This window comes from Heloderma suspectum, chromosome 5, assembly GCF_057233095.1.
Source record: "Heloderma suspectum isolate Gila_16-S chromosome 5, 16-S_ref, whole genome shotgun sequence".
NCBI classification, from domain to species: domain Eukaryota; kingdom Metazoa; phylum Chordata; class Lepidosauria; order Squamata; family Helodermatidae; genus Heloderma; species Heloderma suspectum.
Genome location: NC_139462.1, coordinates 5,779,303 through 5,791,694, shown reverse-complemented (window position 1 = coordinate 5,791,694; position 12,392 = coordinate 5,779,303). Strand labels below are relative to the sequence as shown.

Sequence of the window (12,392 nt, the reverse complement as noted above, 5' to 3'; positions counted from 1 at the left end):
TTCTGATTCCCCAACACCTCTCAAGGTGGTAAAGTCTTAGCCCATCACTATCTTTCACAATTGATACTTCGGCAATCTTCAGCACATACCAAAGCGTCCCATTAGGCCTTTTTGCAATAAAAGCATTCACTCTCCATTCACACTCTCCTTCCCCCCTTTCCTGACCTGGGCTGGAATGTTTCCACTGACATTTAAATGTTTTGGCTAAAAGGATACACTCAGAATAGTTACAGTACAAGTTGCATTCAGGGTCAAGCTTTGCATACATCCTTTTAGTTTCTCACTGCATTTTTTACATTTCAACATATAGACTTAACTATTTAAGGGAAATATATGGGGATAGAAGGAAATATAGGGAAGACAAGATGAAAAAATAAGAAAAATAAAATCACACCGTCACCTGGATCTATGATATCACCACTGGTAATATAGGTATAGTTCATTAAGATCAGAAAGGCAAGGTGCAAATCAGAAATATAAAACAAGGAAACAAATGTTGGTAGATGTGCTAAAGTAATTTATTACAACAGAAAGTGGGCTATGACCATGCTATTCCTTGTTTTATTTTTGTGGCCATCTAAGTCGTTCAGGTTGCAAAGTAAGGCCTCTTTTCTAGGCTCAGGAAAACAGGTTTGATAGGGGGCTTTCGAAGGCTGATGTCAGAGAGTTGACCTCTTCCATACCCAAATTCCATCACCCAGATGGCTGACCCTAACTGCTGTGTTTCTTTAAAAAAAAGGGTGCGGGGGGGGGGGAGTAATCTATTGTCCTTGTTCTTGTATAAAGATTGTGGAATCCAATTTCATTCTTCTAAAGGCATCCAATCACAGCCACTCGTCATCGGGCATCTTCTTACAACAAGGCCGCTGTTTTAGATTGCAGGATACCTCCATCCAGCAGTTTTTCGCACAGGTATGTACTGTCGAAACGCAGGAGGGACCAATGACAGGTTTTTGTCCTGTGGCCCAGTATCTGAAAATAAAAGGCAGCACTAATCAATCCAGAGTGGACGTTTACTTCCTTCCGCACTTTCTGGCATTACAAAAGTTTAGGGATGTCAGAGAATTTCTCCATGAATCTCCGGGAGATCCCCCAAATTGGTGGAGAAACGGTCCGCCACTCCGCCGCCACCCCCCGGGATGGGACTTACCTTGTGCGAATGTCCCTCCCGGCGGCAGCTCCCGGTGGCGGTGCGGCGGCGGTGCGGTGGCGGCAGCAGCCGGTCTTCTGACCGGCCGCCGCTGCCGTCATTTCCAAGTAAAAAAAAAACGTGATAGCCTACGTAAAGATTTACATAGCCTATCATGGCTAGATGTTCAAAAAACACCATGATAGGCTATGTTTACATAGCCTATCACGGCTGACTTTGGAAAAAAAAAACAAAAGCGCGTACACAATAGGGATGTCGGAGAATTTCTCCACGAATCTCCAGGAGGCCGAATGCCAACGCATTCAGCCCCCCGAAATTGGTGGGGAAATTCTCCGACGGCCAAAGCCCCCCCCCCCCCCGGGATGGGACTTACCATGGCCGAATGTCCCTCGCGGCGGCGGGTCGCGGCGGCGTTGCGGCGGCAGCCGGTCGGCCACCGCCATTTCCAGGCTTGTGTGTGTGTGGGGGGCAAACGTGATAGGCTACGTAAAGATTTACGTAGCCTATCACGGCTAGATTTTCAATGTCAGCCGTGATAGGCTACGTAAATCTTTACGTAGCCTATCACGGCTGACTTTGGGGGGGGGGAAAGCGTGTACGCAAATGGCGGCGCCTATGGGCGCTGCCATTTGCATTCCTTATTTGGGCACGGGTAGTCTACGTAAAGATTTACGTAGACTATGTAGTCTACGTAAATCTTTACGTAGACTATGTAGTCTACGTAAATCTTTACGTAGACTACCCGTGCCCAAATAAGGAACGCAAATGGCGGCACCCATGGGCGCCGCCATTTGCATACAAGCTTCCCCCCCCAAAGTCAGCCGTGATAGGCTACGTAAAGATTTACGTAGCCTATCACGTCTGACTTGGAAAATCTAGCTGTGATAGGCTACGTAAATCTTTGCGTAGCCTATCTCGTTTTTGGTTTTTGTTTTTTACACTTTATTTTTTTCTTTCGCAGCCGGGGAGATGGGGCGCTTCCCCCCGGCCAGAACTTCGGCAGAGAGGGATGGGGCGCCTCCCCCCCGGCCAGAATTTTGGCGGGGAGGGGCAGGGTGCCTCCCCACTCGCCAAGAATTTTGGGGGGAGAAACGAAGCACCTCCCCCCACCCCCAAAAAAGCTGTGGGACGAGTTAAGGGACTTTCGTCCATCCCTAGTACACAAATGGCGGTGCCCATGGGCACCACCATTTGCATTCCTTATGTTGGCATGGGTAGTCTACATAAATATTTACGTAGACTACGGCGAAAATAAGGGCAACGCAAATAGCCTTGCCCTTATTTTCGCCGTAGTCTACGTACATATTTACGTAGACTACGCATGCCAAAATAAGGAACGCAAATGGCGGCTCCCATGGGCACCGCCATTTGCGTACGCGTTTTTTTTTTCCCAAAGTCAGCCGTGATAGGCGACGTAAACATTTACGTAGCCTATCACGGCTGACTGCAGGCCAGGGACGCAAATGGTGATGGCTACAGCCACCGCCATTTGCATCCCGGCAGGAGCAGAACTTTCGCAGCCGGAGAGACGGGGCGCTCCCCCCCGGCCAGAATTTCGGTGGGGAGGGCTGGGGTGCCTCCCCCCCACCCAGAATTTCAGCGGGGAGGGACGGGGCACCTCCCCCCACCCAGAATTTCAGGGGGAGGGATGGATCGCCTCCCCCCCACCGCGAAGCAAGCTTCGGGATCAGGTAAGTGACTTTCGTCCATCCCTACAAAAGTTGTTTAAGCCGTTGTTATTGTTTTCCTGCCTGTCGGTCTGCATCTCTCTCTCTCTCTCTCTCTCTCTCTCTCTCTCTCTGGATGAGTTTGCATGACACGCTACCCCATCGTGAGTGACAAGCTATGCACTGGGGGTTGTTTTGTGAGCAACTCCCAGTGTGTGGAGGGTGTGCTCAACAGATGATCGGGCATACCACCCACAGTGCATAGCTTGTCCCCCTTACCCCTCAGTCATCCAGCCAGCTATGCCTGGCATCTCAGGGAACTTGGTGGCAGAACCATTTTGTCTGCTGCCAAGCCCCCATCCCCACTCCAATTGTGACTGTGATCTAGGTCCTTTTTTCCCATGCCTCTCTCCCCTCCCCAGCACAAGCCCCTCCAAACTAACAATTTACACCTGTAATGTTGCGTAAATGGGCCTCTTTACAGCTGCCATTTATGTAAAAACTGCCTTTACAGAAAAGGCTGAGCCACCATTTTGCACAGAATGGCAGCTCGGTGGAGGAGTGGGGCACTGCACACCACTTGCTCGGTGCCTGTGAGCCTCCTCGTGGCTTGCCACGAGCAGCAAACAGGTGTGGCTGGCCAGTGGGCAGCTGGCAAACAGCACACAGCATAGGCAAGGGTGTGTTTGGCCATCCCTATTATTATTATCACTATTACTATTACATGCAGTGTGGGGAGACTTGGTTGCATCCAGAACAGGCTGCTGGTTTCCAAAGACGTCTTGTCTGCAGACTCTGAGAAGATCATTATCATTATTTTGTGTGGCTCTGAGGATTCCCTTGCACTGTTTGCACTCATAATCCTAAAGTCACTTGATTTCCTATGCAATGGGAGTTGGTGGAATCGGAGAATGAGGGCCCAAAGGGGCGCATTTTGGGGGTTCTTGCCCCAGACACAAACTTCAAGTTCTTTCTCTTAACGTTCAGGTGCCTCAGTTTCACCTTTTGGTGGCATGGGTTGCTTGCTGCTGTGCATTTAGATGTCTGCCCTGCCTCTGGCGAACCTGCCTCTGCCCCACCAGTCCTAGTGGGCACCAGCTGCCACTGCATGTCAACGGTTTCTGATGTACCTGGACAGCAGAATAGTGCTAGTCGCCTACAAACCTCTAAGTAAATAAATAAATAAATAAATAAGAATAGGAGCCCAGATTTTCTGGAAGCCAAGTCCTATGGTATATTCTAGATTCAGTGAATGCAAAGAATACGGACAGCTGTAGGTCAAAAACCATCTGAGAAACTTTCTGCAATGCAGACCATACAGAATTTTTGTTCACAAACTCACTTGCTTCCAGCTTGCATCCCTCCAAGCCACTGCCAATCTCCATTCTTGTCTTTAAAAAGTCCAATCCAGTAAGGGTACTGTAATTCTTTGACATTCGAATTTATAAACCTCTGCCAAAAAAAAGGACAAGCACAAGCGGGAAGTCTTTACCAGGAATGAGAGGCCAGATACTCCTCTCAAAGTCCTTCCAAGCCATGCCCTTATCTTGGGAAACCACAGTGCCTTATCAGGGTTAAAACGAATACACTGAAGGTAGTGTCGTTGCTGTGACAGAGTCCCCAGGCCCTATGCACATCCATTCACACATCGGAGGGGTCCTCTTTGCACATGTACTCATTCAGTTCATTCATTTATTATATTTCTGTACTGCCCCATAGCCAAACATCGCTGGGCGGTTCACAAAGGTTTACACACCCTGGAAAGGCAGGCTTCTCTGCAAAGCGCTGGCTGCAACTACGGGCATACATGCTGGAAATCTCTACAGATATTCTCATGATAGGATGGAAATCAGGGACAGAGCCTGCCTCCTCAAGCGCTTTCAGTTTACCCCAATGGAGGGAGAAGGGGGCAGCGTGCAGCAGCAGTGTGAGCCTGGCACCGGCTCACTTGGGATAGGCAGGGAGGATCCCTACAGCAGAAGATTCACCTTGAGGAACACCAGCTTTGTCACCGGCTCAGGTTGCAGGCAGGTACAGTGGGGTGTTACATTGACACCCGCCCTCGAAAAGGCCTATTTGCTTGGAATGCTGGTTGGTGGGCAAGACAGATGTCCATGGACGACCTTGGAGAGAACCTGCCATTCCTCGCTCCAGGTGGCCTGGTCGGCCAAGAGGTAGCACGAAGCATCCTCCACCTGCTCCGCTAAATGGCACACCGCGTGACACCTGGCTGGATGCCCCGGGCTCACCGCTACCACCAAAGCCTTGTCCCACACTGTGCTGCTCCCTAGAAGGAGGAGTCTGGGCAATGGGCAGAGTTCCTCCTGCTGCTGCTTCTGAGAGGGCTTGTTTGGGAAGGTGTGGCCTCCTCTTCCACCTCCTGTCTTGCTTGCTTGCTTGCTTGCTTGCTTACTGTACTTTTAAACCACCCAGTAATCATGGCACATCCTGTTCCCCTGGGACTCCCACACTCTTGAAACCACCACCTATGGCTGAAGCTCCCATGGTCACCTCAAAGGCCTTCACCTTTGGGTTGCACATGCTGTTCTGCCTTTCTTCAGCTATTCTTCAGATCCCTTGCCCTTCATGGCTTATTAAATCAAACAAGGAGGGGATGTCCAGCTGGGTCCAGGAGGTTGTAAATTCCTCCTTGAGAGAGGGAGTGGTGCCAGCCACTTTAAAAGAGGTTGTAATCAGACCACTCCTGAAAAAGCCTAACCTGGACCTAGGGGTGTCAAAGAATTTCTCGCCGAAACTTCGGGGGGCCGAGTGCCAACGTATTCGGCCTCCCGAAGTAGTTTCAGGGAGAAATTCTCCGCACCCCCCAGCACCCCGCACCCCCCCCCCCGGGATGGGACTTACCTTTCCCGAATGTCGCTCCCAGTGGCGGGTCGCAGCGGCGGTTCGGCAGGGCTTCGACAGGGGCGGGGGCGGCAGCCGGTCTTTCGACCGGCTGCCGCCGCCGCCATTCCAAAAAAAGTAAAAAAAAACAAAAAACGCCCCCGTGATAGGCTACGTGACGATTAACATAGCCTATCACGGCTAGATCTGCAAAGTCAGCCGTGATAGGCTACGTAAATCGCCAAGTAGCCTATCACGGGTCACTTAAAAAAAAAAAGCGCGTACGCAAATGGCGGCCCCCATAAGGAGCCACCATTCGCGTTCCTTATTTGGTCGCTGTAGTCTACGTAAAGATTTACGTAGACTACGGCGAAAATATGGGCAATGCAAATAGCAAATAAATAGTACATTATCCGTACGCTCTTTTTTTTTAATGTCACCCGTGATAGGCTACGTGACAATTTACGTAGCCTATCACAGCTGACTTTGCAAATCTAGCCATGATAGGCTACGTTAATCGTCACGTAGCCTATCACGGGGGTGTTTTTTTTTCTTTTATTGCAATGGCGGCAGCAGCAGCCGGTCAAAAGATCGGCTGCCGCCCCCGCCCCTGACGAAGACCCGCCGAACCGCCGGCCGGACCCGCCGCCGGGAGGGACATTCGGCAAAGGTAAGTCCCATCCCGGGGGGGCTGCGGGGAGCGGGGGGGTGCGGAGAATTTCTCCCCGAAACTTGTTCGGGGGGCCGAACACGTTGGCGCTCGGCCCCCCGAAGTTTCGGGGAGAAATTCTCCGCCATCCCTAGTTCTGGAACGGAAACTGCCTTGGTCGCCCTGTAGGATGACCTCTGCCAGGAGAGGGACAGGGGGAGTGCGACCCTGTTGATTCTCATGGACATCTCAAAGGCTTTTGATACCATCAACCATGGATTCCTTCTGGATAGGCTGTCTGGGGGGGGGTAGTTGGAGGCACTACACTGTAGTGGTTCCACTCCTACTTGGATGGCTGACTCCAGAAGGTGGTGCTGCAGGATTATTGCTCTGTGCCATGGCAATTGTGCCATGGGGTTCCACAGGGATCTATTTTATCCCCCATGCTGTTTAGCATCTACATGAAACCGCTGGTGGAGGTTATCCAGAGTTGTGGGCTGAGGTGCCATCAATATGCGGATGACACCCGACTCTACCTCTCTTTCTCATCAAATCCAGGTGAGGCAGTGGCTGTTCTGAATCAGGGCCTGGGCACGGTAATGGACTGGATGAGGGCCAATAAACTGAAACTCAATCCAGACAAGACGGAGGTACTGTTAGTGGGTGGTTCGTCTGCCTGGCTAGATCTGACTTTGCAGATCTAGCCATGATAGGCTATGTTAATCGTCACGTAGCCTATCACAGGGGCGGTTTAAAAAAAAAAAAAAAAACTTTTGAGTTCGCGGCCGGGCAAGGCGAGGCGCCTCCTCCCCGGCCTGAATTTCGGCCGGGCGAGGCGGGAAGCCTCCCCCCCGGCCTGAATTTTGGCCGGGCGAGGCAGGAAGCCTCCCCCCCCGGCCTGAACTTCGCGGGGGGAGCAGCGAAGCACCTCCCCCCCACCGCGAAAAGCTTCGAGGACAGGTAAGTGACTTTCATCCACCCCTATCTACATATTTTAAATTGTTTTATTGTGTGCCGTTTGGTTTTAATTTTTGTGAACCTCCCAGAGAGCTTCAGCCATTCGGTGGTATAGAAATGAAATGAAATGAAATGAAATGAATGAATGAATAAATAAATAAATGATCCCAGACTATGCGCTGCTGCTTGACCCAGACACTTCGCTGGAAGTCTGAGAGGCCACCACAGAAGCAGACAGGACACCTCCTGGCACTGAGTCATGCCTAGTGCTGTGCCAAAACCCCACCTCTCACCACTGTGCTCGCCACTCCCCCAATCCATCCAATCAGACTGCTCTCACCTCACTGGAAGACAGGCCCTGTAAAGCTGCCCCTGTGACTTCCTTTTGCTCATAGAGGAAAGGAGCCGGGACCAAGGAGATACACAGGTGCACGTGATGGAGAGGCTGCAGCAGGTCTTTGAAGGCACCCAAAGGGCACAACGCCATCAACCTGTGGAGGGTTATTTCGGCCTTTCCTGTATTCAGTTTTTCTGCTCACCTGTTCTTCCTCCGTTTCAACAGAAACCAAACTGGCACCGAGTCCCTCACATTGCTCTTTGGCATTCCCCCATGTGTCTTCCACAGAAGAAAAATAATAGAGGTTCCTGTTGAATAACGTCCAACCACTATTCAGGTTTTCATCAATGACATCTTTGAGACAAACCAGGAAAGCATGAAGAACAGGAAAAGAGGAGTTTAGTAGAAGCCAGCTCGTACATCTACGCACATTTTCAACTGAATTATGTACTGATATTAAACTCCAGCATAATTTATGAAAATACTAGCATATTTCAAGGCGGAAGAAAAATATTGACATTATCCAGTCCTTCCAAAATATTTGTTCCAATAACGAACATATTCAGCCTATAATTATTTAGAAGGATCATTAGTGGGCTCCGAAACATAAAAGCAAGGAGTGCAAGCAGGCCAGAACTGGTGGAATAGGCTCAGACCTTCTGGTCCCTGCTGTCTGTTTGGCCACCACAATTTGCACAACCTGCAGCTTTCAGACCATCTTCTAGGGCAGCCCCATGCAGAGAGCACTGCAGAAACCTAACCTGGCGGTTACCACAGCATGGACTACTGAAGCCAGTTTACCTCTGGGCAGATAGGGGCATAGCTGAGTCACCAGACAAAGCTGATAGAGGGCACTTCATGCCGCTGAGGCCCCTTGACCTCAAGTCACCCTATGCTATGAAGCTGCTCCAGGGAAAGTATAACCCCATCCAGAACCTCATCTGGTCAGAAGAATCACCCACTACCAGCATCTCAATCTTGTCTGGATTGAGTTTCCATATATTAGCACTCATCTAGTCCATTGTCACAGCCAGGCACCAATCTAGCACCTCTAGTCTCCCCTGATAAGGATGAAAACAAGGAACAGAGCTGCGTGCCATCAGCATACTGATGGTAACACACTCCAGACTCTGGATGGCCCCACTCAACTGTTTCATGCAGATGTTAAATAGCATGGTGGACAAAACCAACTCCTGTGGAACCCCATTCTGGAGAATCCATGGAGGTGAGCAATATCCCCAAGCATCACATTCCGGAGCTGGCCATGCAAGCAGAACCAGAACCACTGCAATGCAGTAACCCCCCCCCCCTTTCCTAGCTCAGACATTGTCCCCAGAAGGATAGCATGGTCAATGGTATTGGCTGCCAAGGGACAGGAAAGACCCCTGTCTTTCTCCCAACTTGGGTCATCAAACAGGGTGACCAAGGCTGTTTCCATGCCAAAACCTGACCTGAACCCTGGCTGAAATGGATCCAGATAATTGGTCTCATCCAAAAGCATCTGGAGCTGGTCAGCAACCACCTGTGCAAAGCTCATGAAAGGAAAGGAACATTTACCACTGGTCTAAAGTTCTTTTGAGGCAATGGGTCCAGGGAGGATTTCTGCAGGAGTGGTCTTATTGCCACCTCTTTCAGGTGGCCCAGAACCACTCCTGCTTGTAAGGAGGAATGAATTGCCTCTCTGGCCCAGCTGGCTGTTCCCTCCCTGCCATGTGGGGCAAGGATTGAGATCCATCCCAGCACCTTGTTAATGTCTTCAAGCTGAAGCAGCTGAAACTCATCCAACAAAACTGGACACTGCTGTGCTCTGGACACCTTACCTGATTTGCCTGCTATAACACTGGAGTCTACGTCCTGGTGGATGTAAGAGACTTCATCTTAGAAGTGCCTTGGAAATGTATCACAGTGGGCCTATGATGGATCCACATTGTCCTTAAGGGCCAGAATGTTATAACCCCTGGACAACCCTGAAAAGCTCCACTGAGCAGCACATAGAGGATTCAAGAGAGGCAGAGGGATATTGTTTCTTTGCCACCTTCACTGCCCCTGAATATACCTGAGCATAGGACACACCAGTGTTCCATTATATCCACTAGAGGTTTTCCTCCATCTGCACTCAAGCTGTCTTCTATTTTGTTTCATCGCTCTCAGCTCTGGGGTTACCATAGAACAGCACAAGCTCTACTAATCAGGAGAGGTGCTCAGGAGCAGTCATGTCAGCCATCTAGGCTATTTCTGTATTGCATAGATCAACCAGGGCTTTGACAAATTACCCTCTGGGGCAGACCAGCTTAATAGGTCCCCCACCTATGCAGAGGGAGAAAGCTGCTGCCAGTCTAAACCTCAACAGGAGGTGATCTGACCATGTCAAAGGGACCAGTTCAAAATCCCCCACCTTGAGATCACCATCTCCATAGCTGGCTGAGAAGACCATGTCTAGAGTGTGTCCTGCTACTTGGGCCAATGACATGGTAGGACGGCCCCATGGTTGTCATGGGGACCATGAAATCCTGAGCTGCCCCAGACAAGGTACCCACAGCAGGAACACTGATATCCCCCAGAACCAGCAGTCTGGGAAACCTCAGCATCACACCTGAGAGCACTCATGTCAGCTCAGGTAGGGTGGGGTGTGGTACACCAGTAGAATCCTTAATCTGTCGCCCTGGCCCATTACTAGATGCAAATGCTCCAGACTAGTAGTCAGATGGACAGGGATTTAGTGGCCATCGCTACATCTTGTGTTAACAAATTAAAGGTTTATTGTTTAACTATGTGTGAAGATGCACTTCCTTCTCTTCGTCCTGAATTTCCCACTGTTCAGTGTCATTGGATGACCCTGAGTTCTCATATTACAGGAGAGGGAGAAAGATACATCTATGCACTATCTCCATACCATGAGTAATTTTATAAATTTCTATCAATTAAGTTGTGATGGATATCTTTGATTTTTGATCGAAAAGACTGATCATTGTAGGTCTGTGCACCACTCTGGCCAGAACCCTGAGCTCCAAGTTGAAGCGAGGGCTTCATGCCACCTCCAAGAGGAGGGGGAGGGGGCACAAAGTGAGTTGGGTGGCTCTGAAGCACTTTGCCATGATCAGGAAGCCTAGCCCATCCACACCGCCACCGCTGTGGCCAGCCCCCAGCTCCTTACCTCGGCCCTCTGGACGCATGCTGGCAGCCATCTTGCTGTTCTGGGGAGTGGTGGGGAGAGCCATTTTTTAAAATGACTGCTCCTTGTGCACCATCAATTACTTGTGTGTTGTATACCCTCCTTTAGTCTGGTGTGAACTGAGTGCAAATCAATGTCCTTAGTGGACCAATGGACCTAAGGCAAGCATATGACTATGCTTTTAGTTGATGTTTCCATTAGCTGCTTTGTTTGCTCTTTCCGAGTATCCACGAAATGATTTCTTCCTTTTGTTCCTCTGGAACAGGCAAAACCAGTTAGGTATCTGAAGCTGAAACGTGGAAAAGTAGCACTGAATCTGTTGATTTTGACCAAACCTGGCTCTTAGAACCAACTTGTGTTTCAGCAAGTGTGGAGGGATGCAAAGGCAAACAGGGCTAAGAGCTGTGTCGACGAGGGGCTTCCAGCAGATGCAGCCTTGGAGCCCCCCCCCGCCCCCCGGCACCCTGATTCTTCAGCATTGCAGTGACACTTACCAATCACACCTTGCACTCTGTCATTGATATTGGCAAAATAGATCAATTTTTCTGATATGTTCTGAGCAGCAGCAAGTACTTCCGCATCTAAAAGGTTTGCAATGATCAAAGCCTTAAAATAACAATCGACAGGTGCTAAGAAATAATTAGAATCATAGAATCACAGCATAGTAGGGTTGGAAGGGGCCTACAAGGCCATCGAGTCCAACCCCCTGCTCAATGCAGGAATCCAAGTCAGAACATTCCTGACAGAGGGCTGTCCAGCCTTGCTTGAATGCCTCCAGTGTGGGAGAGCCTACTTTGTCGCGCAAGGGGAGCGACAGGGCCCATGGAGGGAGCCCAAGCCTCTCACGGCCAGATGGGGAACCTCTGCCAGCCAGAGGTTCCCCAGCCCTGGGTTGAAGTCTGTATAACAAGATTCTGGACAGAGCTGTGCATTCGGTCACATTACCATTGTCTGTATGCAGAGTTTTAACGAATTGCACACTGGTGATGTAGGGGAAAGAAAAAGTACAAAGGAACTAGGCAAAACCCAACTGAAGTCCTACTCAGAGCCGACCCATTAAAAGGAATGAAAATTAAGCTAGCCATTACTAACTTAAGTCCTATTAATCTCAATAGGTCTACTCTAAGTATTACTTATGTTGGATTTTACCCAATGATAGCCCCCATAAATTATGGAGAGGAATTGACATGACTTCCCTTGAGTTGCAGCCTCTGGTTCGGTTCTCTTCCTGTACTGATCTGCTTGTGCCCTCCCCCCTTTGAGATTTCTGCCATTTGTACTTGATCAGCTGTCTGTGGTAACAGTAGTGGGCTATGTTCCAGATTTGCTTTAAGCCACTGTGTCTCAGCTTCACACATGTGTATGTTAGGGATGGCTAAATCTTTCCATTTCACTTTCTCTCAGGTTTTCATGCTTCCAATCTTAAGTTTGATATGCCTCCAACTTTCAGAATTTCTCCAGCCTTAAGATCATTTTAAGATCTTAAAATGACCAGCCAGCAGCTGCACCAGGTGGATCCTGAGCCTGAGCCTGCTTCTGCCCCCGCCCACAGGTACTTAAGGCGGGGCTGCCAGAGGCAGCGCCTCGGCGTGCACCTCGGCGTCGCGCCAAGTGTGACG

General features: G+C 49.9%; 1 protein-coding gene across 1 annotated transcript; it reads right to left on the bottom strand.

Annotated features, from left to right (window-relative positions):
• Positions 1–499: 499 nt before the first annotated feature.
• On the bottom strand, positions 500–10,862 carry LOC146343538 (CD209 antigen-like protein D). The gene is made up of 4 exons (XM_084860172.1): positions 10,756–10,862; positions 7,804–7,955; positions 4,160–4,269; positions 500–972 (listed from the first exon to the last, which is right to left on the bottom strand). The coding sequence occupies exons 1-4, from the start codon at positions 10,817–10,819 to the stop codon at positions 825–827; spliced, it is 474 nt and encodes a 157-aa protein (XP_084716298.1). The 5' UTR covers positions 10,820–10,862; the 3' UTR covers positions 500–824.
• Positions 10,863–12,392: the final 1,530 nt, after the last annotated feature.

Coding starts and splice junctions, on each gene's coding strand:
- LOC146343538 (XM_084860172.1), bottom strand. CDS start 10,819: ATGGCTCTCCCCACCACTCCCCAGAACAGCAAGATGGCTGCCAGCATG. Junction 4,270..7,803: donor TTGAAACGGAGGAAGAACAG/GTGAGCAGAAAA, acceptor TTTTTTTGGCAG/AGGTTTATAAATTCGAATGT. Junction 973..4,159: donor GGGATGCAAGCTGGAAGCAA/GTGAGTTTGTGA, acceptor TTTTATTTTCAG/ATACTGGGCCACAGGACAAA.